This window comes from Elephantulus edwardii, unplaced genomic scaffold (assembly GCF_000299155.1).
Source record: "Elephantulus edwardii isolate Elephantulus edwardi_28Jun2011 unplaced genomic scaffold, EleEdw1.0 scaffold00259, whole genome shotgun sequence".
Taxonomy (NCBI): domain Eukaryota; kingdom Metazoa; phylum Chordata; class Mammalia; order Macroscelidea; family Macroscelididae; genus Elephantulus; species Elephantulus edwardii.
In genome coordinates this window covers 677,641-702,769 of record NW_006400009.1, presented here as the reverse complement: position 1 = coordinate 702,769, position 25,129 = coordinate 677,641, and the positions used below count along the sequence as shown (strand labels likewise).

The 25,129-nt window shown below is 38.9% G+C and overlaps 1 protein-coding gene across 3 annotated transcripts in view; it reads left to right on the top strand.

Annotated features, from left to right (window-relative positions):
* The window catches only part of TRPC7 (transient receptor potential cation channel, subfamily C, member 7), a 286,556-nt gene that overhangs the window by 178,422 nt on the left and 83,005 nt on the right, over window positions 1-25,129 (top strand). For all 3 annotated transcript variants that reach the window (XM_006899492.1, XM_006899491.1, XM_006899490.1), the window contains one exon: window positions 5,788-6,004. In XM_006899492.1, the coding sequence (XP_006899554.1) occupies window positions 5,788-6,004 (217 nt within the window). The remainder of the gene's footprint in view (window positions 1-5,787; window positions 6,005-25,129) is intronic.

Genomic DNA, 25,129 nt, shown 5'->3' with positions numbered 1-25,129 from the left:
TTGTGGAGCCCAGCAAGCTATAATTGTTAACAACCTCAATCTCTTCTCCATTCATCATGGTGCTGGCAATTAGCCCAGTGTTAAGAATCTTATCTTCTTGATGTTGAGCTTCAACCCATATTGAAGACTACACTCTTTGATGCTTTTAATCTTGGTTAGATATACTGAATAAGAATTTGAAAGGGAGGCATATTTTAAGTACCATTCTGGCCATAAAGAGACATACGTCTCTTTGTAACTTTTTTGTCTAAATTTGGGCACCATTCAGTCTTCCAAATTGTGAATGGAGCACTTGCTTGCAACTCTGGCACCTAGAGGAAAGTGAAGACATCATTTGGTGAGGAAGACTCTGGTGATAAAAGTCATGGCCGTGGGGAAGTATGTAGCTCCAGACATAGACCCACTGGCTTTTCGGTCCAAGTCAGGAATTTATACTTGTAAGGCACTCAGAGATGTGCCAGCCAGTGAATGTAAGCACCTGCCCTTCAAAGCTTGTGAATTCAGTGCTGTAGGAGCTAACTGAGGATATTCAACTCAATTCTACTGAAATGAATTATTCAACTGCTCTCATACTGATACATTAACAAAGTAAAACAAGTAAGCCCAAGTCTGGAGTGAGCTATGGACTTATTAGTATAACCTTGGATTTTTCTGGTTATGTCTTCAGCTCCTCAAATCAACAAAAGGTGCTTTATGGACCCAACAATCATGCATTCTAGGCAAAGAGGGCCAAAGTCTACACCTCTCAAAGCTCTACCACCCTTTTACACCTAAAGCAGTTGCCTGAACTAGCTTTAACAATCCTCTAAGAACTACTGGTATATATTGTTGACTTCTCTTTTGTTTCACAAGGTAGTCCAGTGTAAAGAGGATGTTTTCCCCAAGAGCTTCAAAGAGTATCCTTGTAAGCCAAATGGGAATCACACAGAGAGAGAAATAGAGAACCGCTGCAATGATTTTATCTTATTTTACCTTTATCAAGATTTTATCAAAGAGAAAAACACTTTAAAGCTCAGAACGAGAATGAAGCCTCAACCACAAACCTCATTTTTCTTACCTAGGATCTAGAATAAGTTGTGGAGCAAAGTAACCTTGCATGGCCTTAACAGGGCTGTTTTTCTTAGAATTTGAAGTATACTTAATTTTTATAGCTTTATCTTCTGTCAAAATATAAAATCCATGAAAGTGATAATATAGAGAATATTCCTCAAAGCAGGACTTCTGCAGAATCCCAAAGCCAAGCATGGGTTCAGCTGCTTATCTGTCTCCCAAATTGGGTTCCTCGCCTGGGTAAGATGGCGTATCCCTACTATCTTCACCAAGGTGATCACCAAAAACCTCTACACAGATTCTATAGATAAAATACTGGAGAAGCTAGCAAACAATCCCTGAAGACCAATGTCTATTTCCAATGTTTCAATGACACTTCTGGTAACCACAATATTGGTGCCCCTTCCTCTCTCCTCACATCCCCCTCGTCTTACTACATACGGTCCTCCTTACGGCCATTCTCTATCCTCCTTCAAAGCCCACCACCATGTCAGCGTAGTCAGAGCACAATAATAAGAAATAAGGAGATGATTATTTAAGGATGTTGCTCAGGAGACGTCAAACTATCTCAAATACCTGGCTAAGAAATGAAGCTCTAAGATGCCAACACAGTGAGTTAAAAGGCTGGAATATTCAGGCTAGCTACTTGAAGTCAAAATAAGAAATGGTTTAATTCTACTTTAAATTCTACTTATTACTGAATTTACATAAAATATTTTCTCTATACTTAATTTCTATATTCTGAATTTAACACATCTGCTTATTGCCAAAAGACACAATTTGGTCCCTATTTTCATAAATAAAATTAAAATTACATAAAAATGTCACTTATAAGGTGTTTGTTATTGGACACATGATTTTCAGAGAAACATTTTGTTTCCATTTCTAAAGTTATTTTAGAATCATTTTACAATGCAATTAAATCCAAGTCTCATTTTCTCCAGCACAATCACAGATTCTCAGTGATATACAGGTCAAAGGTAAAAACTAGATTTAAAGAAAAATTAAATGAGCAAGTCTTATGGCATATGAATCATAATCAATCTTCTTTTACTAATAGCAAGAATAATTAAGGTGGATGATTAGCATATCAAAAAGACTATTTTCAAGCTATCATATTTATAACTATTATCTTGAGCCTGGACACAATGGGGAAATTTTACTCAGAGAAACCAATTATTGATTTTCTGCTAAACCAATATTCTATCTCCTGGGTGACATGTCTAGGACAGCTGAATAAGGGATAATGTGAACATCAATTCATCAGTCACTGGTTATTACCAAGCATCTGCCTTATAAAAGAAATGAAAATTCATAAAAGATTTTCGTCTTTGTTCTCATCTCATTCTTCAGTGAGGTCTAAGCGTGGGAGCTGCAGGGGAATGTGATGGTGGTGTTCTGGAGGAAGCTCATGAGTTCATCAACAGGCTGTCAGCAAGGCCTCAGTATGAATAACCGATTTAGTCCTCAAAGACCTAGGTGGCCGTTAAGAGTCCACGTCCTGAGAAAGAGAAGATTTGATCAATAATTGTTTCCTGAGAGTGACACGGTTTGGCTCATCTTAGGTGCACATGGAACAATTCTACAAATAAATTATGTGGTCAATTACAAGGAAGACATCAATTAATTTTAAAGGAGTATCATAGGCACTACGGTCTATAAACGAACTGCAGTGCAAGTAGAATTCTTTTAAATCAGAAAGTCCTATTGTCTGGAGCCTAGTAATACCATGTTAAATCACACAAGTTTAAAAATAAAATTGAAAGAGAAATTATAAAATATTTATAACTGAGTTATCAATGAAAATGCTGCATGTCCAAACTTATAGAGTAAGAGGAACTGCTATTGTCAGGTGTCACTTAAGTCAGTTACAACTTACAGTGATCTGATGGAGAACAAAGTGAAACGCTTTTCAGTCCAGGATCAACTTCACAATAATTGCTAGGTCTGAGCCCAGTGCTGCAGCCACTGTGTTGACCCATCAAATTGAAGGTCTTCCCCTTTTTACTGACTTTCTAAAAACATTATGTCCTTTTCCAGGAGCTGGTCCCTGCTTATAACATGCCCAAAGTAACGTGAAATACAGTCTTCCCAGCTTGCTTCTAAGGAGCTAAACTTCTTCGTAGACATATTTGTTTGTACTTCTGGTAGTTCATGGTAAATTCAAAAGCATTCTTTGGTCTTCTTTGCTGTCAGCTTTTAAATGCATACATTGTTGTTGCCGTTGTTGTTGTTGTTAGGTGCCGTCAAGTGGAGTAAGATTCATAGCAACCCTATGAACAGTAGATCTGAACCCTGTGCCTATCCTGTGCCATCTTCACACTTCCTGACACACTAGAGCCCACTGTGACAATCACTGGTTAATCCACCAGGTTAAGGGTCTCCCTCACCTTTGCCGGCCCTCCACCCTTCCAAGCATCATATCTCTCTCCAAGGAACAGTCTCCCCTAGCAACATGCTCAAAGTATGTGAGGCAAAGCCTCATAACTCTTGCCTCCACAGAGCTCTCTGGCTGCACCCTCTCTAAGACCTATTTATTTGTTCTCCTGGCTGTCCATGAGATGTTCAATACACCATAGCTCCAACACCATAGCTCAAAGGCATGAATAATTTTTCTGTCATCTCTACTCACTGTCCAGCTCTTGTGAAAAATCATGGCCTGAATCAGACATATTTTGTCCTCAAACTGACCATCATTACTCCTCAATAATCTGGAGAGGTCCCTAAATACAGACTTTCCCAATGCAATACATCTACTGATTTCGTGACTACTGGCACCAACAGTGTTAACTGCAAATCCAAGTAGCATGAAGCTGTTGCCAGTTTCACTCTTCTCCATCCACCATGACATCGCCTACCAGTCCAGTAATAAGAATCTTTGTTTTCTTGACATTGAGATGCAATCCACATTGAAGGCTACCTTTCTTGATCTTCTGCAACAAGTGCTTCAAGTCCTCCTCACTTTCAGCAAGCAGGATTGTGTCCTCTGTATAACATAGGTTATTGATCCCTCCAATCTTCATTACTCTTCATGGAGTCCAGCTTCCTGAACAATTTGTTCAGCATACTGGTTGAATAGGTATTAAGAGATAATATAACTTTGATGCACCTCCTTCTGAATTTTTAAACCATGCAGTATTTCCCTGCTCTGTTTACACAACAGCCTCCTGGTTCAGGACAGCTCTCTGGCCTATGGATTAGAATAGGGCCGTATTTGTTCCCATTCCCAATAAAGGTGATCCTACAGAAAGTGGATACTATTGAACAATATCATTAATATCACATGCAAGCAAAATCCTGCTAAAGATCATTCAAAAACAGCTGGCATAGTATATAGGGAACTGCCAGAAGTTCAAGCAGGATTTAGTAGAGGCTATGGCACTAGGGCTATCTTTGCTGATGTCAGATGGATCCTGGCTGAAAGTAGAGAATACCAGAAGAATGTTTATCTGTGCTGTATTGACTATGCAAAGTTCATAGACTATATGGATCATATAACAAGTGTGACTGACTTTGAGAAGGATGGGAATTCCCAGAACACTTAAGTGCTCATGCGAAACCTATACCTGGACCAGGAAGCGGTTGTGCATGTATATGAAGGGGACTGCAAATAACATGTCTTGGTCAATAGCACCACAGCCCTCAAAGGGGCATCTTTGCTTTTAAACACTTTAAGCCTTTTGCAATTTATTTGCCCAATTGAACACATTCTTTCAACATTTTTCCCCCTGCTACTTCTGTGGGAACTGACTGTGGATCCAAGTGAAATGGAATTACTGACAACATCAATCTTTTCTCCATTTATCATAATATTGCTTACTGATCTAATTGTGAGAATTTTTCTTTATATTGATGTGTAATACAAACTGAAGACTACAGTCTTGGATCATCATTAGTAAATGTTTTAACTTCTCTTTACTTTCAACAAACAGCAGAAGCAACACTTAATGAGAAATGTATAGTTTTAAATAAAATTTACCAGTATACAAGAAATGTTGACAAAAAATAGGTCAGAAACTCCAGGAAATTAGTTACTAAAAAATAAATTCATTAATTGTTAACTCAATTGAGATAATTTTTGCCCCTATCTGAAGACCAGAAAATTCAAACACAGAATAGTTAGGAACTCTGTCTACATATTTTGGACATTGTGTCAGGAAGGCCAGTCCTTAGAAAAAGATATCATATTAAGAAAGGTGGAAGGTGAGATAAAGAGAGGAAGACCCTTAACAAGATTGCCTGACACAATGACTTCAACAATGGGCACAAGCCTTTCATATCAGAATCCATGAGAAGGGGCAAAGCTCAGATCTATTGTTCCAAGGTTCGCTATGAGCCCTAGTCAACTCGATGGCCTCTAACAACAAAAAAGACAGGTGTAACATGGTATGAGTATGTAACACTCATTTTTCTTAATCACTCCCACTAAGTCTTCTAAACAGGAAAAACTGAAGTCAGTAGAAAATGTATGTATATGTCAGAAATTTCTCTCTTTTTTTTTAATGGAAAACAAAACTAAAATACAGTATCTGGGAGGCACAATAAAACAAAGTGTGCTTGTATATTTGATCTATCCAAAAAGCACAAAAGAGAAAATGCTATGTGGGTACAGTTAAGTTTCTATCCAAGATAAAGAATTCCCTGATTAAATTTTTTGCAAAAGCAATGTTCTAAAGAAAGATCTGCTCCAACAGAGAGCTGCAAGTTTAATATATTTTGTACATATTTTGTTTCCAGCTAGGAAGAACCTTAAGAAGCCCTTTCATGAAGTTTGTAGCCCATGCAGTTTCTTTTACAATCTTCTTGGGACTATTAGTTGTAAATGCATCAGACCGTTTTGAAGGCGTTAAAACACTACCAAACGAAACCTTCACAGACTATCCGAAACAAATCTTCAGAGTGAAAACCACACAGTTTTCTTGGACAGAAATGCTAATCATGAAGTGGGTCTTAGGTAAGCAAGTCATTTTATCTTTTATTCTCTGTTTATTATAATGGGTTATGATTACTAGCCATCTCTGAACCTCTTCCTTTCCTCTCTCCTACCCTCAATTGACAGAATGATAAGTGGAATGGAAGCTAGCATAGAAATTAAACTTCTGCAGGTGTTTTGATGAACAGTACTATAACATAATCGTAATTTTGAAAGGTTATGTTTGGAGAGAAATCTGTTAAGTGATTTTCATTATATATGCAAAGAAAGTTACTTTAAAATTATTTTAAAAAGCAGCAGTCACACTGGAGGAGAGTGCCCATCTTTCCCCTGTGAATTTAAATACAGTCTACAGGAAATCACAACTTTTTTTTTTTCGTTTTTCTTAATTTATTTATTTAATTTTATTCTTTTCTGTGCATGTACCGTCAAATCAGATCTGACTGGTACAGGAGGAGACTGTCCCTCCTTCTCCACAGAGCATCTGGTACAAATTCTATTTCTTAAAAAAATTTATAAAATCATTATCAGAAGGTATTTTTGTTACCACTGAATGATGATATATATAGCTACAGTAGATTATGATGTTGCTAATTGCTGTTGCTGTAGTTAGGTGCCAGCTAGTCAATTATGGTTCATAGCAACTTTAGGAACAACAGCTGAACGCCCTGCCATTTCTTGCACCATCCTCATGATGTCTGCAGTGCCCGCTCTGACTCTTCATATATTAGAACAAAAGTGACCCTTCATGTATCAGAGCAAAACCTTGCCTGATCCTGCAGATTATGACAATAAATGTAAAGAAATTCAGAGAATAGCATTTTCTCCTTATTTATGTTCATGTTGTTGTTTTGTACCTCTCAGTCGGAACCAACCCATAGGTGACCCACAACAGGTTTTCAGAGGCAGTAAATCAAGTAGGAGAATGCCCATATTTCTCCCCAGAGTAGCTAGTGTGTTCATAAAACAACTAAAAATTTCTGAAATTTCTCTGTATACTGCCAAGCAGTATACAGATGTAGAGCCTTGAAATATCCCAAGAAAACGGTTTCCAATTTTCCCAGTGATCAAAAAAGGCAATTTCTCTTTCATTCATATCATAATTATTACTACTAGAAGGCATATACATATATGTATATATATTGCTATGTGCTATCAAGTAGAATCCAGACCATAGCTGACCCTCTAGCAGGTTTTAGAGGCTGTAAATGGCACAATAGTTTATTGATCATCTATCTCCCATGGAGCAGCTGGTGGATTTGAACTGTCCTGGGTTGACAGCCCAGCTCCTTACTCGCTAAGCCACTGGAGCTTCCTAAAGTGGGATAATTTAATGTTAATTTCAGATTTGGTTTTCTCAATTCAACATTGGTATAATTGTCATTGTTTATGATCACAAACTTAGTGATAAAATATAGTTGAGTGAAAGTTTCTCATCAATCACAAAAAAAGCAAATACTTTAAAAATAACCCTAAATCTAGCCTGTGATAATTAAATATCAGCTTAAAAAAGCAAAGCTACAAGAGATGAACCACTAGAGAATATTCTATGGATGTTCATACTGAAAATAGGGAATGTGGTGAGATAGATATTGTAAGCAAGAATACGGAGATCAAAAGAATGTGCTCACCATTAGATGCCTGTAAGTCAGCTCCTCTGAGTCTCTGTGGTCCCATAACCAAACTCTACCCTATCTATTCTACACCACTCTCACAATCCCCAACATGCTCAAGTCCACTGCTGCAGTCATTGTGCCAATTCATCTCATTGAAGAACTTTCTCTTTTGTTGACCATCTACTTTTCCAAGTATGACGATCATACTTCTCCAAGGACTGGTTCCTCCAGACAACATGCCCAAAATATGTGAGATGAAGTCTTGTCATCACTGGCTAAACAAACACTCCAGTTACACTTCTTCAAAGACAGATGTATTTGTTCTTTTGGTAACCCATGACATATACAATGCTCATCACCAATAGCACAGCTAAAAGGCATCAATTCTTTCCTCTTTTGTCTCTCACTCACTGTTCAACTTTTATATTTCGTTCTTGTTGTTGTTATTGTTGTTGTTGTTGTTGTTATTGTGTACCATAGAGTCAGAACCAACCCATTGCTGACTCTCTGGCAGGTTTTCAGAGGCAGTTAATTGCATAGAAAGAGACTGCCATACTTCTTCAGTGGAGCACTTGATGGCCTCAAACACTGCTTTTGGGATTGCAGTGCAGCTTCTTGCCACTAAGCCACCAAAGCAACTGGGGGGTGCGGGAAGGACAGGGAGGAAAATGTGCAACAATGAATGAATGGAAATTCAAGTTCTTTATAAACTTTCATTAAAATCTCAATTAAAAAAAAATCATGGCTTGGATCAGGTGCACCTTAGTCCTTCAGTTGACATCTCTGCTCTTTATCACCTCAAAGAGTTCCTTGATATCAAATTCGCCTAACAGAACATGTCCTTTCATTTTCTGAAAGCTGCTTCTATGGCTATTGACTGTGGATCCATGTAAAATGAAAACACTTAACAACTTCAATCATTTCTCCCTTTTCATGATGTTGTTTACTCTCCTAATTGTAAGGATGGTTTTTTTCTTTATGCATTCCATATTGAGGGTTGTAGCCTTTTATCTTAATCAGCAATTGCTTTAAGTTCCCTTCACTTCCTATAAGCAAGACTGTCTCATCTGGATAACACAGGCTTGATGAGTCTTCCTCCAATCCTCATGCTTCATTGTTCATACACTTTGATTTCTCACATTATTTGTTGGCTGAAAGCACAGAATTCCAGGAAAAGGTCTATATACGTCTTATTGACTAATAAAAGGTATTTGAGTGTGTGGATCATAACAAACTATTGCTAACACTGAGAATGGAAATCCCAGAATACTTAATTGTGCTCAAGTGAGACCAAGAAGTTATTATCTGAACAAAGCAAGGGAATAAATCACATGGTTTAAAATCAGGAAGGGAACCCAAACTCTCTGTAAATGTTCATTAAAACTAATAAAATTTTTAAAAAAAATCAAGAAGGTATGTCAGGATTGTATCCTTCTTCCATACCTACTCAGTCTGTACACAGAGCAAATTATTTGAGAAGCTGGACTCTATCAAGAAGGCATAAGGCATAAGGATTGGAGGAGAACTCATTAACAACCTAAGCTACGCAGATGACATAATTTTGCTTGCTGAAAGCGAGGAGGACTTGAAACACTTGCTGCAGAAGATCAAATACTCAGCCTTCAACATGGATTGCATCTCAACATCAAGACAACAAAATTCCTTACCACTGGACCTATACGCAACATCATGGTAGACAGGGGGAAAAATTGAAGTTATCAATTATTTCAGCTTACTTGTATCCATCCATAATCAACACCCTGGGTACTAGCAGTCAGAAGATAAGGAGACTTACTGCACTGGACAAGTCCACTGCCAGGTCCCTCTCCAAAATACTGAGGAGCACTGATACCAGTTGGAAGACTAAGGTACACTTGATTCAAACCATGGTCTTTTAAATAATTTTATGCATCTGAGAGCTGGACAGTGAATATGACAGAAGATAAATTAATGCTCAGAGATGTACTGCTGGAGAAGAGTACTAACATGCAGTGGACTGCTAGAAGAACAAGTAGGTATGCCTTCGGGAAAAAATGTAGCCAGAGTGCTCCTTGGAGGCAAGGATGGCAAAACTTTGTCTCACATACTTTGGGCATGTTACTAGGAGAGGCTGTTTCTTGGAAAGGGACATCATGCTTGGAAAGGTTGACAGTAAGTGAAAGAGAAGTCCCTCAATGAAATGGACCGACACAGTGACTGCAACAATCAGCTCAAGTGTATCAGAGATGATGAAGATGTAACCGGATAGGACAGTATCTCGTTCATAGGGTCACTGTGGGTCATACTCAACTTAATGGCATCTAACAACAACAACATACTATGTGCAACAAAAATATATTGAATATGGATGAAGAATAAAGTGCTGACACATAATTTTTCCTATTTTTAAACCAGGTAGGATAGATAACTCTTGTTTTGTTCAATTTCTTCTCAGTCTATGTACATGATTTTCATGCACATAATTAATTGTTTTGGAATTCTCATTCTTCTCAATGTTGGCTGTATTTATGATTATCTGTAGGGTCAAATGTCCCTGCATAGTCAATAAAATAAGTAAATATCTTTCAGGTATTCTCTGCTTTCCATCTCAAGTCAATAGTATTATCACTTGTTTCTAGACTTCATCTGAAATCAGTTTGAATCAGTTCTCTGTCAGTGTACTCCTCCAAAATAATCTTCAGCAACATTTTATTTGTGGGTGATATTAATTATATCATTAAATAATTTCTGCATTGTGCTTAATAACCTTTTTCTTTTGGAATGGGAAAAATATGGCTCTCTTCAAGTTGGGTAGCCAGGTAACTGTCTTACAAATTCTTGGCATAGAGGAATAAGCATGTCCAAGGCTTGTTTGTGAAACCCTTCAAATGATATTCTGTCAAATTTTTGCCTGTGTCTTCAATACAGTCAGAACTTCTTTCTTCTGTATCATTCATTTTTGGTCATATACTACTTCCTCAAATGGTTCCACAAATTGTTTTTTAGTGCAATGATTCCATATATTCTTTCCATCTTCTTTCTATTTTTTTTTTTCACTCAATACCATAGAATCCTTCGGTCTTCTAATTTAAGGCTTTAAAATTTTTCCCCCCTTCGGTTCTCTCAGCTTAAGAAATGTCGCGTGTTTTTCCCCTTTTGGTTTTCTAGCTCCAAGTCTTTGTACATTTTCATTATAATACTGTTGTTATTGACGATGTTGACTGCCTTTGAGTTGAGCTACTCTATGAACAAAATGCCTGAAGTCTTTTCATAAATATCAACATTTATCAAAGTCCATAGAGCTTCCAGAGTCATGCTGTTTAGGGAATAGATGTCATTCCTGCTCCCAAGCTTGTCTTCAAGTGGGAGTTCCACCAAACACTGTCCACCATGGGTAACCATTATGGCATCTGACACCCCAATGGCACAAGGTTCAACATCACAGCAGCCCCAGGTTACCTCAGTGCAGCATACTGACAGAGAGTCAATACCACTTGTATTGGTCACCACTAAGAAGTACTACTACTGTACCACTAAGAAGAATGTTTCTCCAAAATATAATAACAACCAACTTTAAATACAGAGCCCTCCCCAAGATCTTGTTGGTGCCGTTACATGCCGTTGAGTCACCTGTGATATATAGCGACCATGTATAAGCAGTTCTGAACTCTTCCCTGTCCTGAGCCATTCTAATTCCAACACACCAACCCCCATTGCCCTAATTACTGTATCAATCCATCTCATCTGTGGTTTTCCTCTCCTGCGTTGTCCATCCACTCTTCCAAGCATGATGTCCTTCTCCAAGAACTGGTCTCTCCAGACCACATGCTCAAAGTATGTGAAACGGAGCTTCAAAATCCTAGCCTCCAGGGAAAGACTTGGTTTCTCTCTCTCCAAGACAGACCAATTTGTTTTCTTTGCAGTCCGTGGTATCTATTTTAATTCAGTCATCCTTAGTCATTGTTACTGGTAGGTGCTATCAAATTGATTTTCAACTCATAGTGACCATGCTAGACAGAGTAAAACTGAGAGCATTATCTCAAGTATTTTATTATGGATAATTCCAAGAATACACAAAATTCAAGAGAAGAACATAACAAACCCTGTATGTTATCTTCAACAACTACCAAGTCAAAGTCAGTCTGTGTTTTATCTCTACCTTTCCCATTTCCTTTTCCCCCAATTCTATTATTTTAATGCAAAAAGTCAGGGAGAAAAGGTCAACTGTACATATTTTAGGGTGTATCACTAAAAGCTAAAATCTCTTTTTCCTTTTTAAACTTTTTTTTCTATGCTTCAAAGTTGACTGATATTTTTTTTGCAGTCTAATGAGATGTTAATCCCCAAGTCAGTGAATTTTTCAAGAAATTTATGTTTCAATCTTTGTAATTTCACTTGAGTCTTCATTTCTTCCAATTCCTTCATCATGATGCATTTTCCTTTAAATTCTTAAAGACATTTTATGTATTTAAAATAACTGGTTTAAAGTTCTTATCCACTAATTCCATCATCTCTGCCATTTCTGGATTGATTTCTATTGATTAATCTTTCTCCAGTTTGAATAACATTTTCCTCCATCGTGTTGTATTTAGCTGGTTGTGGGTTTGTTTGTGTTTTTTTTAATTGAGGAGTAAACATTTTAAATATTCTATCATTTATCATCTGTAATTTTTTTTCTTCTTTATTTAAATGGTTTACTGGCTGTTAAATTACTTGCTGGTCTAGTCTGGGTTGTTGGAGGTTTTTTTCAGGTTTTCTCAGAGTGAATATGGAGTTTTAACATAAGGATTATTTCTCTTTTTGCTATGCAAATACCTTTCTGAGGAAGATCTCTTCTAATGCCTTAGGAAATCAATAAAGACTCTACTCTGGCTGCTCAGAACTCAAAGACATACGACTCTGAGTGAATTCTAACAATTGTTCAATTTAAAACTCCCTGATTAGGCTTTGAGAAATGAATGTATGACTTAATAGTAGCATAATGCGAAGAATCTTTTTTTATTTTTTAATATTACTTTCTTTTTAAAACTCTGCCAAAAAAAAGGGGTATCTAATCATGTCAGCCTCCCTGTGCTCAACTGAGAGACTGCCATGCTTCTGAGAGCCCCTTCTCAGTTCTGCAGGCAGGAATGTGCCTGCAGGAAGAGCAGGGGTAATAACAGTGCTTACCTCAATGCGCTTCCCTTCATTCAAGTTCACAGTCCTGTGCTGCCTGCTACCAGAGTCTGAAAATAGTTGGTTCATTGTCTTAAAATCATTGTTACTCCGTCATGGTTGACAGCAGAATTCAAGGTGCTCTTCCTGAAAAAGAACAACAAAATCATTAGCAAACCTAAAAGAAAATTAATAATAATAGATCCTTAATATATTCAAGTTTCCAGTCAATATCAATATTTCTCTGATTGAAACAGGCAAGCTTAGCTTCACTTCTTTTCAAGTCTCTGTTCAAGTTTTACCTTAGGGTAGTAGTTGAGCTGATAAAGAGTAGGGTCTCTTATCCTCCTACCCTGATTGGGTGAGACAGGAAGAAAAGCACCAGCAAGTTTTGAAGATGACTGAGTGAGATAATTTCATGAAGAAGAGTTGTTGTTGTTGTTGTTGTTGTTGTTGTTGTTGTTGTTATGTGCCGTCGAGTCATTTGCGACTCATAGTGACCCTATGTACAACAGCCCTAAACCCTGCTTTATCCTGTGCCAATCGCACTGCCTCTGACACTCCCATCCCAATTACCGCAGTCACTGAATCAATCCACCTCATAGAGTCTTCCCCTCCTGTGCTGTCCCTCTACCCTACCAAGCATGATGTCCCTCTACAAGGACCTGTCCCTCCTTACAACATGTCCAAAATATGTCAGACGAAGCCCCAGAATCCTTGCCTCCAAGGAGTAGCCTGGTTTAACCCTCTCCAGGATGAATCTGTTTGTTTTCTTGGCAGTCCATGGAACATTCAATACTCTTCTCCAGCACCACAGCTCAAAGGCATCAATTCTCTTTCTATCCTCCCTAGTCATTGTCCAACTCTCTGATGCATAACAAGTGATTACAAAAACCATGGCCTGCATCAGGCGGACCTTAGTCTCCAGAGAGACACCGTTGCTCTTGAGTACTTTAGAGAGGTCCCTAACAGCAGACTTTGCCATTGCAATACGTTTTTTTATTTCCTGACTCTTGGTGCCAAGAGTGTTGACCGTGGAGCTGAGCAAACTGAAGCTGTGAACAATCTCAATCTCTTCGCCATCCATCCTGATGCTTCCGATTGGTCCAGTGGTGAGAATCTTTGTCTTCTTGACATTGAGCCTCAGTCCATATTGAAGGCTGTAGTCCTTAACCCTCTGCAGTAAGTGCAGGGTCGTGATAGTAAGGGTATTGTAGCTGATGTCAGATGGATAGCAGAGAATACCAGAAGAATGTCTATCTGTGTTTCATTGATTATGCAAAGGCATTTGACTGACTGTGTGGATCATAACAAACTGTGGCTGACTCTGAGAAGAATGGGAATCCCAGAACATTTAATCATGCTAATGCGAAACCTATACTTGGACCAAGAGGCAGTAGTCAGAACAGAGCAGGGCAACACTGCATGGGTCAAAATTGGGAAGGGTGTACGCCAGGGATGTGTCCTGTCTCCATACCTTTTCAACCTGTATGCAGAGCAGATTATCCGAGAGGCTGGGCTGTATGAGGAGAAGCATGGTGTTAGGATTGGTGGAAGATCTATCAACAATCTGTGTTATGCAGATGACACAACCCTGCTTGCTGAAACTGAGGAGGACCTCATGCAGAAGAGTGGTATATGTTAAAGTCTTGGATTCATGAGCAAGTTCAGTATGTTTGAGGAACAGTGAACAAACTATGTAAATGGAGCTGAGTGAAAGGACTGAGAGAAAAGAAAAGAGGAAAGCAGAGGACTAGGTAGGGTCAGATCAATCAAGGCTTTGCAGCTCATGCTACTCAGTTTAGATTTTATTCTGAGTATAATGGGAAGACACTGGAGGGTTTTAAGGAAAGTAAGAGAAGTAATCCAATCAAGTTAAGTTTTTAAAGGGTCACTCATTGCTTTAGGAAAGAAACCCTGATGGTTAGATTTGTTGTTCTTGTTATATGCCAACAAGTCAGAACAAACTGATAGCTACCCTTCCAGCAGGTTTTCAGAGTCAGTTAATCACATGGGAAGAGACTGCCCATCTTTCTTCAGCGGAGCAGCTGGTGAATTTAAACTGTGTGCCTTTGGGTTGACAGCACAGCTCCTTACCACCAGGCCTCAGAGATAAGTGATTCACTGATTGCTCTTCTGAGGAGCAGTAATGTCCCAGAAGTCAAAGGAAATGTGTCAAGAGCCAGAGAGTGAGAAATCGGGTAAAATACTGGTGAGAGATCAGGTAAAATAAAGACCTGAAATTAGACCACTACCTTTAGAAGTAAAGTTCTTGAGCAGGAAAGATGGGTGGGAATTAGTACACAGAGGACTTGAACTCAGCAGGCACATGAACAATCTTCTATCCAGAATAACCAGAAGCAAGCAGTGTTAAGTTAATGATACAGGTTGTATCAGGAGCACATGGGTATCCTTTTCTAACACTGTTCTATTTTCTCAATAAATGTTACCCTTAAATACTTTCTTGAGGTTGTTTCTCTTTTCTCATTCTTTATTTATTGGGGATGAAAAAGAACTTTTTGAGAAAAATATTTATGGTGTATGTTCACATGGGAGAAGTTCTCAGAAAGCTGGCACACTCTAAGGTTTTGCTCTCCAAGCTCCACTCTGCTCAGGCATGAAGAAGTTTGACATGGCATCAGGCCCAGTTGATGGAAGCTTCTCATTTTATTCCCAGGCACTGCTAGAAAAGACTTCTGTATTCCCTGAAAGTTCTTATCTCCCAAGGCTTATTCTCATAAATGCAGTGAGCTGGACAAACTGATTATAAATAGCACATGAACCGTTATGTTATCTTGTCTAGAAACACTAGAGCTAGAGGGATCCTCAGGGCCAGAGCCATAAGGAGCATCTAGCAGCACATTTTCCAGGACATACCTGTTTTTTGGCAGTCCCAACCACAGAGCTTTGGCCAAATCTCCTTGCTTATCCTTTCTCTTGTGAGGGTCTCAGCCCCAGTCTTTTCGCAGTCCTTGAAGCCAGAGCAATACATTTACATTTTGTACCAGATCTTGGTTACTCTCCCTCTCAAAACCATCAACAAGACAACAGAATTGTATCAACACTCTACAAAGTCTTCTACTTCCCCCCACATACCCTCATCTCCATCACCTCATCGTCCACCACATTTCCCTTCACTCAGGCTGTTTCGTTCTTGTTAGTCTTCTAGCTTCACAGTGTTTTTGCCACAGAAACTTCGGAATGTTCCCTCTCCCAAGATTTCTTCCTCCAGATAGTGCCAGCACACTTTCTTTTGCAGGATTTTACTCAGAAGTCTGAGCAAAGTGAGGACTTTTTAAAACAAACTCATTTCATTTAAAATTGCACTTTTCCTAGCCCTGTCTTCTATTCCCCCTTCTGTTTACCTGTCTTCCCAAGTTAGCACTCTCCGTGCTGTGCTTTATGATCATTTCTGCAATCGTACACATTTGCTCTTTTATTATCTTCTGTTAACTATTAGTCTTCTCTGCACATATTGCTGTAGTTAAGCCCTCTAGAGTTGAGTGCAACTCACAGCTACCCTGTGAACAAAGATCTGAACCCTGTCCTATCCAATCCCATCCTCATCATCTCTGACAAACTTAAGCCTATTGCTGCAGTCAGTGTCAATCCATCTTATCAGGAGTTTTCCTCTTTTGCTGACCCTACACATTTCTGAGCATGATGTCCCTTTCCAAGGAACATTTCTCCTGGCATAAACTGGTGAGTGCTTTTCCTAGCAACATGCCCAAAGTATATGATACAAAATTTTGTCATCCTTGCCTCCGTTTGTTTTTTTGACGTCCATGAGATATTCAGTGCACTTCTCTAACACCAAAACTCAAATGCATCAATTCTTCTGTCATCTTTATTCACTGTCCAGCTGTCAGATACACAGCATATGACTGAAAAGACTATGGCCTGCATCAGGCACACCTTGGAGTTTAAACTGACATCGTTGCTCTTCAGAACTTTAAAGAGATCTGACAGTAAATTCACCCATTATAATACACCTCCTGATCTCCTAACTGCAAGTACCAAGAGCATCAGTTGTGAATCCAAGTAAGATGAAATTAATGGCAATTTCACTATTTTCTCTATCACAATGTTGCCTATCAGTGCAGTGGTAAGGATTTTTGTCTTCTTGATGTTGAAACACAATACATATTGAAGGCTATAGTCTTTGATTATCTGCACTAAGTGTTTCAAGTCCTCCTCACATTCAGCAAGCAAAGTTGTATCATCTGCACAGCTCAAGTTGTCAATGAGTTCTCCACCAATCCTATGCCACATTCTTCTTGATAGAGTCCAGCTTCTCAAATAATTTGCTCAATGCACAGACTGTGCAGGTATAAAAAAAGGATACAATCCTGACATGCTTTGTTCAGACAATAACTTCTTGGTCTCACTTGAGCATAATTAAGTGTTCTGGAATTTCCATTCTTCTCAATGTTAGCAATAATTTGTTATGATCCACACATCAAAGTCAAATGTCTTTGTATTTTTTTAAAAAAATGCCTTTGTACAGTCAGTAAAACACAAATAGACATTCTTCTGGTATTCTTTGTTTTCAGTAAGATCCATCTATCATCAATAGTGACATCTCTGGTGCTATGGCCTCCTCTATTATCAACTTAAATTTTTGGCAGTTCTCTTAACTATGTACTATTGTAGCCTCTTTTGGATGATCTTCAACAATATTTTGCTTGCATGTGATTAATGATATTATTGAATAATTTCCACATTCTGTCTGATTGCTTTTCTTGGGAATGAGAATATGGATCTCTTTCAGTCAGCTGGCCAGGCATCTGTCCTCCAAATTTCCTGGCATAGACTGGTGAGTGCATCTAGGGTTGCATGTCTTAGTTGAACTATGTCAGCTGGTATCCCATGAATTCCTGGGGCCTTATTTTTCAATGCTTTCAGTGCAGCTTGAGCTTATTCTTTCATAACCATTCTCTCTTCTTTATATGGTACTTCCTGAAATTTTTTCATGTCAACCAGTTCTTTTTGGTATAGTGACTGTGTATTTATTCTATCTTCTTTTGATGCTTTCTGGATCACTCAAGATTTTGCCCAGTGCATCTCTCAGTATTGCAACTCAAGGCTTGAATTTTATTTTTCAATTCTTTCAACTTTAGAAATTCCAAGAAAGTCCTCCCTTCTTTATTCTCCAATCCAGCTCTTTGCATATTCCATTGTAATACTCTTCTTGTCTTTTCAAGCTGCCCTTTGAAATCTTCTATTCACGTCACCATCTATCCCCTTTGTTTTGGCTTCTTGAGGTTCTACTGCAATTTTAATAGTCTCTTCCGACATCTACTTTGGTCTTGTTTTATTCTGGATTTGCAATGATCTTTTGCTCATTTCATAGATTATATCATTGATGTAATCCCACAACTCATCTGGTTGTCACTTATGAGTGTTCAATGCCTAAAACCTATTCTAGACATGACTTTTAAATTCAGATGAGACAAAAACAAAGTTGTATTTTGGTTCTTAGGGACTTTTTTTTTTTCATTTTCTTCAGCTTCAATTTGAACTCACTCATGAACAACTGACATTCCCCATAAAGCACATTACAATTCACAATCTTCATGAAACCTAAGTGTGAGTGACTAAAGACTCAGCCTCTGCCCCAGTTATAAGCTGGGTAGGACAGGCATAGTGAAGAAGCAGCTTGACCTTGACATTTTACAAAAGTGAAAACTAGTATGCCATTGACTTCTTTCAATGACTACCTGCTGTGACAATACTCTGAATTACTTCTCAATCCCCATCTGTTGTAGGTGTAGGTTGCTTGTTGTCTGCCATTCTGTGGGAAAGTCAAACTTGATCTAAAATACATTCTTTATTCACCCAAAGAGATGTACCTGGTTATTAGCAGAATTTTGAGAAAAGCCTCAGTTATCTACCCAGGAGATTTAAGACATTAACAGTGAAAAGTGAGATTACATGGTGATTGAGAAAACAGGGGTAGAGGAAATGCTAGGAGAGCATACCATCAAGAAAATAACTTAGAAGGAGAAACTTACAGAGATTCCTCAAGTTCTCAGATAAACTGCTTTGAGAAAGACTAGTGAACTCAGAGTCCACTTTTCTCCTAACCAAGAGATCTGGCAACATCAGCTGGTACCATAGGACTCTATCTTTGTCACTTGTAATATAAACAATTACTCTTAAGAGAATTTCAAACCTCTTAGGCAAAACTTTCTGAGTTTGTCACTATGGCTCTAAAAATGCTCATCAGAGGACTTTGTAATGGCTTTAGTGGTTTCCAGAAAGCCACCAGAGACTGGGAGGTTCGGAAGCCTCTTGATAATGTATTTCATCCCTCCACCTAGGAATAACACAACCATTTTCTGGGAGACTCACTGCACTCCTGCTATGAAAGCCTGGCAATGCTTCCTTAAACAGATGCCTCAGACCAAACACTCAGTTGACAGAGTAAGAGTATAGTAAGTAAAATAGTAAGAAAGTAAATTTAAAGTGCTAAAGAAGAAGAAAGAGCTTGGAGAATGGCTGTCAGGAAGTGCAGTTCTAGCTGTGTTCCCTTCTCTTTGATGGCTCTGCTGCTCTGAATTTCCGTTTCTAAATCTATAAAAGGGAGTTCTGGAGGCCTAGTGGCAGATGCTGCATTGTTAACCCAAAGGCACACAGTGTGAATCTACCAGCTGCCCCAAGGGAGAAAGATGAACATCCTCTCATGTGATTTACAGCCTCTGAAACCCCGCTGAAGCGACACCTTTGAGTTGATTCCAACTAGACAGTACATAACAACAACAGCAACCTCTGTATAATATAAGGACCAAGCTGCTCCCTCATTCTTCCTCCCTGACCTCAACCTCCAGCTGTTCACATTTAGGTTTAGCTAAAATTAAAACTAAAATATCATTCTAATTCATTTAGTTAGCTAAAATTTCCAAGCAGGTCACCCCAAATAATTTGCCAAAATTTCTCCCCAAAAGTCAGATTATGTTGCTGTCCTGCTTAGGACCATCATAAACTAGACTCATCAGCACGGCCTAAAGGGAAGTCTCTCATAGTTTAATCTATCACAAAGATCTAATTGCCATCAAGTCAGAGTTGACTTACAGCTGACCCTCCCATGGGTTTTCAGAGTCTATGGATTTTATGGAAGGAGATGGTCCACCTTCCTCCCACAGACCTCCTGGTGGTTCAAAATCCCAGAGAGGCACCACCATGTAGGGGTCTGCAACACAACTCCCCTCTAGACTATAACACCAAAGCTGCCTTTTCCCCCCTGTAAGTTTATTTACTAGATTTCACCTACTCCACACTCTAAGCCACACTAAGCCCTCCACAGTTCCATAAAAAGACATGCTCCCCTTCATGTCATCTTATTGCTGTTAGGTGCCAATGACTTGAGTATGACTCATCGTGACGCTATAAACAAAAGATCTGAACCCTGTCCTATCCTGTGCCATCGTCACACTTTCTGACACATTAGAAGCCACTGCGGCAGTCACTGTGTCATTCCACCTGTTCAAGGGTCTTGCCACCTACCACCATGTAGGTACAGAATTCTCATTGGTCAAGGACTCATTCAGCTACTTTGTTGAGCACCAACTCTGCGAAGCACCATCCTTGAGTATAACATACAAGAAGATGACAGTCCTTCTCTTGCTAGCTGAGTCTGTGTCAAAGACAGATGTGTCCAGGGTGGCATGGTGGGAGGCAGCAAAGATCCTGGACCACTGGTGTGGGTCCTCTGTATCTATGACTTTCTTAGTCTGCAAAGCGGAGACAATTACAATAGTTATCAGACTATTGTAATTTAAGGTTCGCAGAGTGCTTAGCACCTTCAGGTGCTAGATAATTGCTTGCTACTATAATTAAAAGGGAAAAAAAGGAGAAAGAGAGAAAGGAGCTTTGCTGGGAAATCTCTGGATCTTAAAATGTGCCAAGAAAACAAACGATACCCTGAATATGTCTGAGGCTCAAGTGTTTTGCAAAGACCTCCTCTGAGACCAATGTTAGGTTGTTAAGGTTATGGGCTTAGAATTTCCAAGAATATTCTTCTGTGAGTTCATGGAAGGCACACGTCCTGGATAAGTGGTGAGTGACTGGTCTGGAGAAATGGAAGGCCTCCAATGAGGTGGTCTGGTAAGAAGTTTGCTTCTTCTCTCGAAAGCTTCTTTATGATGGGTCTGGGGACAGTATAGAAGAAGTCCTTGGGGCCTTGACAGTATAAGGAATGTGCTCATTAGTCTCACAGGACATTGAAGGAGAAATCCCTTCTGAATAACATCTGAGGGAGAGATGGGAGGGTACCTATCTTGTGAGCTGTCAAGCTCCATCTCTACAGCCTATAAGCCACTAGCGGAAAGTGCTCAAATGAAGTTACTCATTTCCTCTTAAGGCTTCAAAGTGGTTCCCAGCCTTTTATTCTACCAATCACCTCTGTAATTATTAGTGACCTTGTTCTCTAGGCTATAGTCACCCCTGTGTGAAGATTTTGCCTGAAGGAGACTCAAATGTCTAGCATCTTTATCCTCTTGGCTCTAAATAGCCTTCTGATTGGCATGCTGGAAGCAAGAGATCATGGAATTCAGCTTGGATGCAAAACGCTGGACGACCTATGATACCCTGGAAACAAGAGGCCTAATTTCACTCATTAAAGTACTTAATTTCACACATTTCTTCTTTCATTAAGCATTTCTGCTGCTCAAACCCTTGAGTTTTACTTACAGCCTTGTAATAATTCAAATCAGTCAGGGTGAGTTAATATTTAAATCTAGGAAGGCTGATGTTGGCATTTGACCATAGAGGAAGTGATTCATAATGCCCAATGAACAAGCAACTATACTGCAAAGAAAGTTGGCTTTTTGTAAATAATTTGTATTTCACATTCCTAGAGCTTTTCTTGCCAGAATTTACCTCAAAATTCTAATTCACACATTTTACAAATGCAAACTATGAAATCCAAAGCAAACCAAGAGATCACTCCAAGGGCACATATACATGTGGCCAACATGACACCTGAACTTGGGGCTTTCTGATTTCTCCAAGTACCCAGTGAAAAGCAGATTTGCTCAGATATTAGGAGTTTTGAGTTAGGGTATAAGGATACAACAAATTTTATCAGTTCCAGTCTATAAAGGTTTTACTAACATTTAAAATAAAATATCTATGGAGTAGTACAGTTGAAAGTACATTTAAAATATTATCTCATTGAATTACCACCTAATTTTAATAGGGTATGCTTGAGAAGTGTGCTTTTGTTATGTTAAGGGGGAAAAAACAGAAGAGAGTTCTTGCAAGTAAACTTGCAATGTTTAGGAGTTATTTCCTACTTGGTACTATAATTCAATACAGACACAAAGCTCTCTGAGTCTGTTTCACCAAACAAAGTCATGACTAAACAGCTGCCCTTAAGGGACTTTTAACCTTGGGGGGGGAAATACTACTTATGACTCCTTTTCTTTGATGGCCTATTTTCCTCAAAAAAGGAAAATTCTGTTTATAACAGTCCCTGGGCAGAGAAGTGAAGGTGAAAAGCTCATCACTCAAATGCAGCCAAAGCCGAGCATGAGATCAAGTTAGCCATCCTCTGGCCGGGGCACAGCCCCAGGACCATCTGTCTGCTCCTAGCAGCATCCTGACTCCAGGTATTTCAGAACTAAGTCCTCAAAGGCCTTGGATTATAATGTAGGCATCTGTCAATGTGTCTGAGTTTGAAGTCTGGGGGAGGAGGAAAAAGCAACCTAAGCAAATGCTTAGGGATAACTACTTAGAGACTTGTGGGTGGACTTACTGTGCTGGAACATGGGCTTTATGGAGCATATGGATTTACCAGAACGAGACCTGGAACACTTCAGCCACAACATGGGAGACAGACATGGCAATCTGCTTCCATAAAGATTTATAGTCTTACAACTGCCATGCAGGCAGCTTTACTCTGCCCTACAAAGTTACTGTGGGCACAGGACATAAGGCACCGAACTGCTAACCAAAAAAGGTCAGCATCTGGATCCACAAGATTCTCAGTTGGACAATATTCTCCGTGGAATAAAAAAGATTAGTCTCCTATAAAGATTTACAGCCTTGGAAACCTAACGGAGGATCCCTAGTAATTAATACTGACAGGGCAATAGGTTTGGGTTTCTGGTTAGTGTTGCCAGAGACTCCAGCCTTGCTTTGGAATCTGGGCTTTACCATGGAGTTCTGGGACACACATTGCAGGGTTCTGAAGAGGGAAGTGAGCATGACATGATAAGTTAGTTCATGAGGTAAAAGGACGGAGTTGAAAACTGAGAAGGGAGGAAACATCTGAGAGTCATCAAAGGACTAAGGTGACACAAAATAAACCAAAAACAGAGAGGGTAGGTGGCAGCTGTGGAATATGATGTGGGAAGCATGGGGAGTCGGCTTGGTACATGTGGTATTTCTGGTACTGGAAGGACATCCATTTAGAGTGGTCTTTCTATGAGCCAGAAATTAGGCTTTGAACTTTTTAGAGAAAACAGGAATTCAGCTATGAGGCATTTGCAGAATGAAGGACAAAGCTTTAGGAGTATATGCACTTACTCAAAGACAGAGCAAACAAGGAAAAAGTAATTTAACAGCCAGTAAGCCATTTAAGTTGCAGGCAGAGGGATCGAGGGAGCAACAAAGAAAGCTGAGGAGGAGAAAGCAGAGAGGCAAGAGTTATCTTGGAAAGCAGCCCACAATGCCAAAGAGAGCTATCAGTGTTATAACCCTTTGAGATACGTGGTTAGTAAAATGGAATTGTCTCATTAGATATCAAGTTAGCGATTCTTTTTCTACAGTCTTCAAATCTCCTAATTATTCAGGTTATGTAGCATGGGTAGCATGGAATACTAAAAAAGAATACATCAAATGTCACAAAAGTATGAGTCTAAATAAAACCCTTTGCACTGACAGAATGTTCCAAAGTCTTTCCTATATATTAAAAGTGAAAAGCCAAAACAACTGCTATAGAGTTAACTCCAACTCAAGAAGACTCCCTGTATGTCAGAGAAGAATGATGCCTCATAGGGTTTCCAGCTACTGAATTTTCAGAAGTCATTTTCACCAGCCTTTCTTCTGAGGAGACTCTGGATAGACTCAAACCTCCAACCTCTCCAGAGTGTTAACTATGCTACTTTAATTGGGATTTTATTTCCTGTAGAAGTAGAAAATAATAATGATCAAGAACATGAACTCTAAAGTTAACCCACTGGTTTCAAATTCCAGCTCTCCTTCTTCCTAGCTAGGCACGTTACTATCAACTGTGTCTGTTTCATTAGTTATATATTTAAGAAAGGTAACATGTATATAAAGCTTAAGTAGTGCTTAGTACAAATTCTTTCCTTGCTGCCCCTGACTCAGCTCCAGCTCAAAGAAATGCAACTGGATAGAGTAGAACTGACCTGTAGTGTTTCCAAAGCTGTAATATTTACAGAAGCAGACTGCTACATTCTATCCCACAAAACAGATTCAAAACTCTGATCTTTTGGTTAGTTGTCAAGTACTTAAGCAATGAGTCACTAAGATTTCCCACCTGGCGCAGAGTGCTCAATTTCTTATTGAATGATTAAATATCTAAAACATTTCATTTTAATAATCATGAAGATAAAGTATAAAATAGAACTACGGGCATAAATGAATTGCAAACCACAACTGTCAGCCACATTAAGAGCTCTGGTGGTTACTCTGCAGCTTGTTGTTCTGCTAACCAAAAGCCCTTATGTCTGGCAGTTCAAACCCACCTACAGCTTCAAGAGGGTAAAAGATAAGCAATCCTCTCTTATTTAGATTGATGGCCTCAGAAACCAAACAAATTTAATATTGTTTAGTATAATCCAATATATCTAAATATTATAAGTAAAGCATATAACTGATATAAAAATACTAATACAGTTATCCTATGCTCTTTTTAAATACTAAAATGTGTTTAAAACTCAAAACTCATTGCCGTCCAGTCATAAATGACCTCTCCAGTGAGTTCTGTGAGCTGTCTATAACACGGGATGAGACTGCCCATCTTTCTCCCTGGAGCCGCTGGTTGATTTGACCTGACAGAGAGATGCTGCCTTTGGGTTACCAGCACAACTGACTCCAAAGTGTGAAGTGTGCTATACTTTTTTTTTTCTCCTTTATATTTTTTTCTTTTATTCAGGTCAAATTAATATTACATAAACATTTAAAGTGAACAGTTCAGTTGCACGATGTTGGACAACCACCACCTCTAACTCTCTTTTATAGCAGGAGCATTCTTGAAATTTGCCTGAAAATAAGAAGTATAATGTTGAATTGTGCCACAATGAATAAATGGGGGGTTTTTTTGGGTTTTTTTTTTAAATTTAGGTTATTTATTTTTCATTTCAATGAACATCTACAGAGATTTTGGGATTCCATTCATTCATTGTTGCACCCTTCTCCCCGCACAAAC